The sequence below is a fragment of the Rana temporaria genome, chromosome 4 (genome assembly GCF_905171775.1).
Source record: "Rana temporaria chromosome 4, aRanTem1.1, whole genome shotgun sequence".
NCBI classification, from domain to species: Eukaryota; Metazoa; Chordata; class Amphibia; order Anura; family Ranidae; genus Rana; species Rana temporaria.
Genome location: NC_053492.1, coordinates 244,372,602 through 244,375,516, shown reverse-complemented (window position 1 = coordinate 244,375,516; position 2,915 = coordinate 244,372,602). Strand labels below are relative to the sequence as shown.

The window sequence follows — 2,915 nt, the reverse complement described above, 5'->3', positions numbered from 1 at the left end:
CTTGCAGCCCTCCTCAGAATCATGGGAATTCATAAAGCCATAAAAGAAAAGAAAAAGGAGGGCGCACTGACCTAGTGCATTATCACTTAAAAGGGATTTTATTAGATAAATTTAAACAATGGTCATTCTCAAAAACGGAGTTGAAAGACAGCGCTTATCAGACAATTGAACTGGTATACAGTATTGCCCAGCAACCACGGTAACAACACGGATCAGATGGCATCAGACCAGTTCAATTGTCTGATAAGCACTGTCTTTCAACTCCGTTTTTGAGTATGACCATTGTTTAAATGTATCTAATAAAATCCCTTTAAGTGATAATGCACTAGGTCGGTGCGCCCTCCTTTTTCTTTATTGGTTAAAAACCATACAGTAAAAGATGCAAACAGAAGCTGACATGTTTCACACCATTACTGGTGCTAACTCATAGCTATAAACACCAGTAGTTACGGTGTGAAACATGTCAGCTGTTGATTGCATCTTTTGCTGTATGGTTTTTAACCAATAAAGACATCTTTGTTGGAGTGCGGCTATCCTGATTGAATTATTTTCTATATGCTATTTTACATACTGAGCCAGCACCATCATTTTGAGGAGAAGATTTTTTGTGACTCGGACACCTGGAGCGGGTTCTTTTCCCTATTAACTCAGAGTAGCCGCATAGATTCGGCCCCGTTAAAACAGAGAGCATTCCCTGCACGGACAGAGTCTCTCGGCAGAATTCAGCCAGAAACTCGATCGTACATGTTCTCTATTTCCTCGTTGTTCAATGAGGAAAGTTAACTCGCCGAGATCCTCGGCAGGTTCAACACAGAACTCGACAAGGAACTCGATGTGTTTGGCACGTCGAGTTCCTCGGACGTGTGTACGGGGCCTTAGGTACAGCTGTAAGTGAGGCAGAAGTACTGATTAGCTGATAAGCCAGAGGCAGTCAGTCAGTGCCTCTGCCTCATGGAGAACTGCAGCAAACAGGCAGTGAAGTCAGTGGTCAACAGAGCCAGGACACTTAGGCCTAGTACACACGAGAGGATCGATCCGCGGAAACGGTCCGGAGACCGTTTCCGCAGATAAATCCTCTGGCGGATTTTGATCTCATGGTTGTACCAACCATGAGATCAAAATCCCCGCGGAATTCCCTCCGCGGTGACGTGTCGCGCCGTCGCCGCGGCGACGTGCGCGACGCTGTCATATAAAGGACTTCCACGCATGCGTCGAATCATTACGACGCATGTGAGGGATGGAATCGGACGGATTGATCCGCTGTGTCTGTACAGACCAGCGGATCAATCCGCTGGACTGGATTCCAGCGGATAGATTTCTTAGCATGCTAAGAAATTTTGATCCGCTGGAAATCCATCCCCGGGGAAAAAAATCCGCGGAAAAATATCCGCTGGATCGTACACAACAGGGGGTCTATCCGCTGAAACCGGTCCGCGGATCAATTTCAGCGGATCGATCCTCTCGTGTGTACGGGGCCTTAGGCTGTCTGTGTTTCTGTACTCCCAATAGGATTTTTGCCTTTAGGTCTGCTTTAAGGGGAAATTAAAGTTATAAATATACCATTTATTTTTGTATTCAGGTATTTTAAGAACCACCGCTGCTGTTAACAGGATAAAACACTGAAGATCAGGTCTCAAGTACAGCATTTACAAAACCGAAATAATAATAGACCTCAACAATTACACTTTTAGCTGAAGTGGGGAGAAGGGCTGTATACACCACAAGAGACTGAGACAAGAGCTTTGAAATGGTACAAAAGCTTTTGTATATAAATATTAACTTAAAATTTGCAAAACAAGCTTGATCACAATATTTTACAGTTAGAAAATATAATTGGTAGAAACTAATAACGTTAAAAAGGAGAACTGCAATATGGGTGAAGGCAGGCTGAGGGAGCGAAGAGGACAGTAGGTAAAAATTGTGCTTAGCTTTCTCTCTATAGAGGTCTGAAATTTCAGGTCCAAAAGACTTCCAAGTTCTGTTTGTTGAAATTTCCACCCTATTCCTTTTATATTAGGCACAATTGGGCAGATGGTGGAGCAGGTAACAGAACGTGGATGTTGGCCAAAACAGGACACCATACTCTAGTACACCTGCTCTGCACGTCCATACCAGCTCCTATTTTCACAGCCTGGTAGATCAGAGTTTCTGGTTTAGTAGAGAAGAAACTACTAGAAAGGCTTGGGCAGGTCATTAGTCACTACAATTTCTTCCAACTGTCCAGACTGAGTAGCATCTAAAAGAAACAAATGTAGATCCATACTCATAATATAAAAGCATGTCAGCTTATACTATTTCTGCTCTTCTTGAACAACTTCATTAACTGCCGAAATCTTTCTTCCACCTGAAAAAAAAAAAAAAAAAGTAAATGAGGAATCTTGCCTGAAAAGGGTTTGTGGCACTCTTTCTTTTTTTTTTTTTAACACATGCAACGTCATGGATAGAAATGTCTACATATATTCTTTAAACAAGTAATCTAAAGCTGGCTATACAATCCTCTTTAAATTCATCAACTATGCAGTTCAAGGGCCTACCTCACTAGATTGGATAGAAAGACCCACATGTTGCATATTTGTTACATTTAAAAGGAGATTGCGCAGTTTTACTAAAAGGTTGTAGGCCAACTATAAGCAATTGTACTCTTATGATGTGAGGGCAGTCAATAGGCAGGAAAAAACATGACCCATTAGCTTGAAAAACTTTTTTTTATAGTGTTTTCTCAGTTTAAACTGATGTAAATCAGTACATCAAAAGGATCCAAATTTTTCTTTTTTTTATACAACATAGGAAGCAAACTATTAAAAAACAAAAAAAAAAACAAAAAAAAAAAAACAAACACAACACACAGGAAACAAAAAAAAAAAAAAAAAAAAAAGGAGTACATGGAGTAGCCTGCTCGGATTGGCTTTGAGAGT

At 41.0% G+C, this 2,915-nt stretch overlaps 1 protein-coding gene across 2 annotated transcripts in view; it reads right to left on the bottom strand.

The window, feature by feature from the left end:
• Positions 1–1,410: 1,410 nt before the first annotated feature.
• CASP8AP2 (caspase 8 associated protein 2) overlaps positions 1,411–2,915 on the bottom strand; it is a 52,263-nt gene continuing 50,758 nt past the window's right edge. For both annotated transcript variants that reach the window (XM_040350096.1, XM_040350097.1), the window contains exon 10: positions 1,411–2,344. In XM_040350096.1, the coding sequence (XP_040206030.1) occupies positions 2,282–2,344 (63 nt within the window). In that variant the 3' untranslated portion in view covers positions 1,411–2,281. The remainder of the gene's footprint in view (positions 2,345–2,915) is intronic.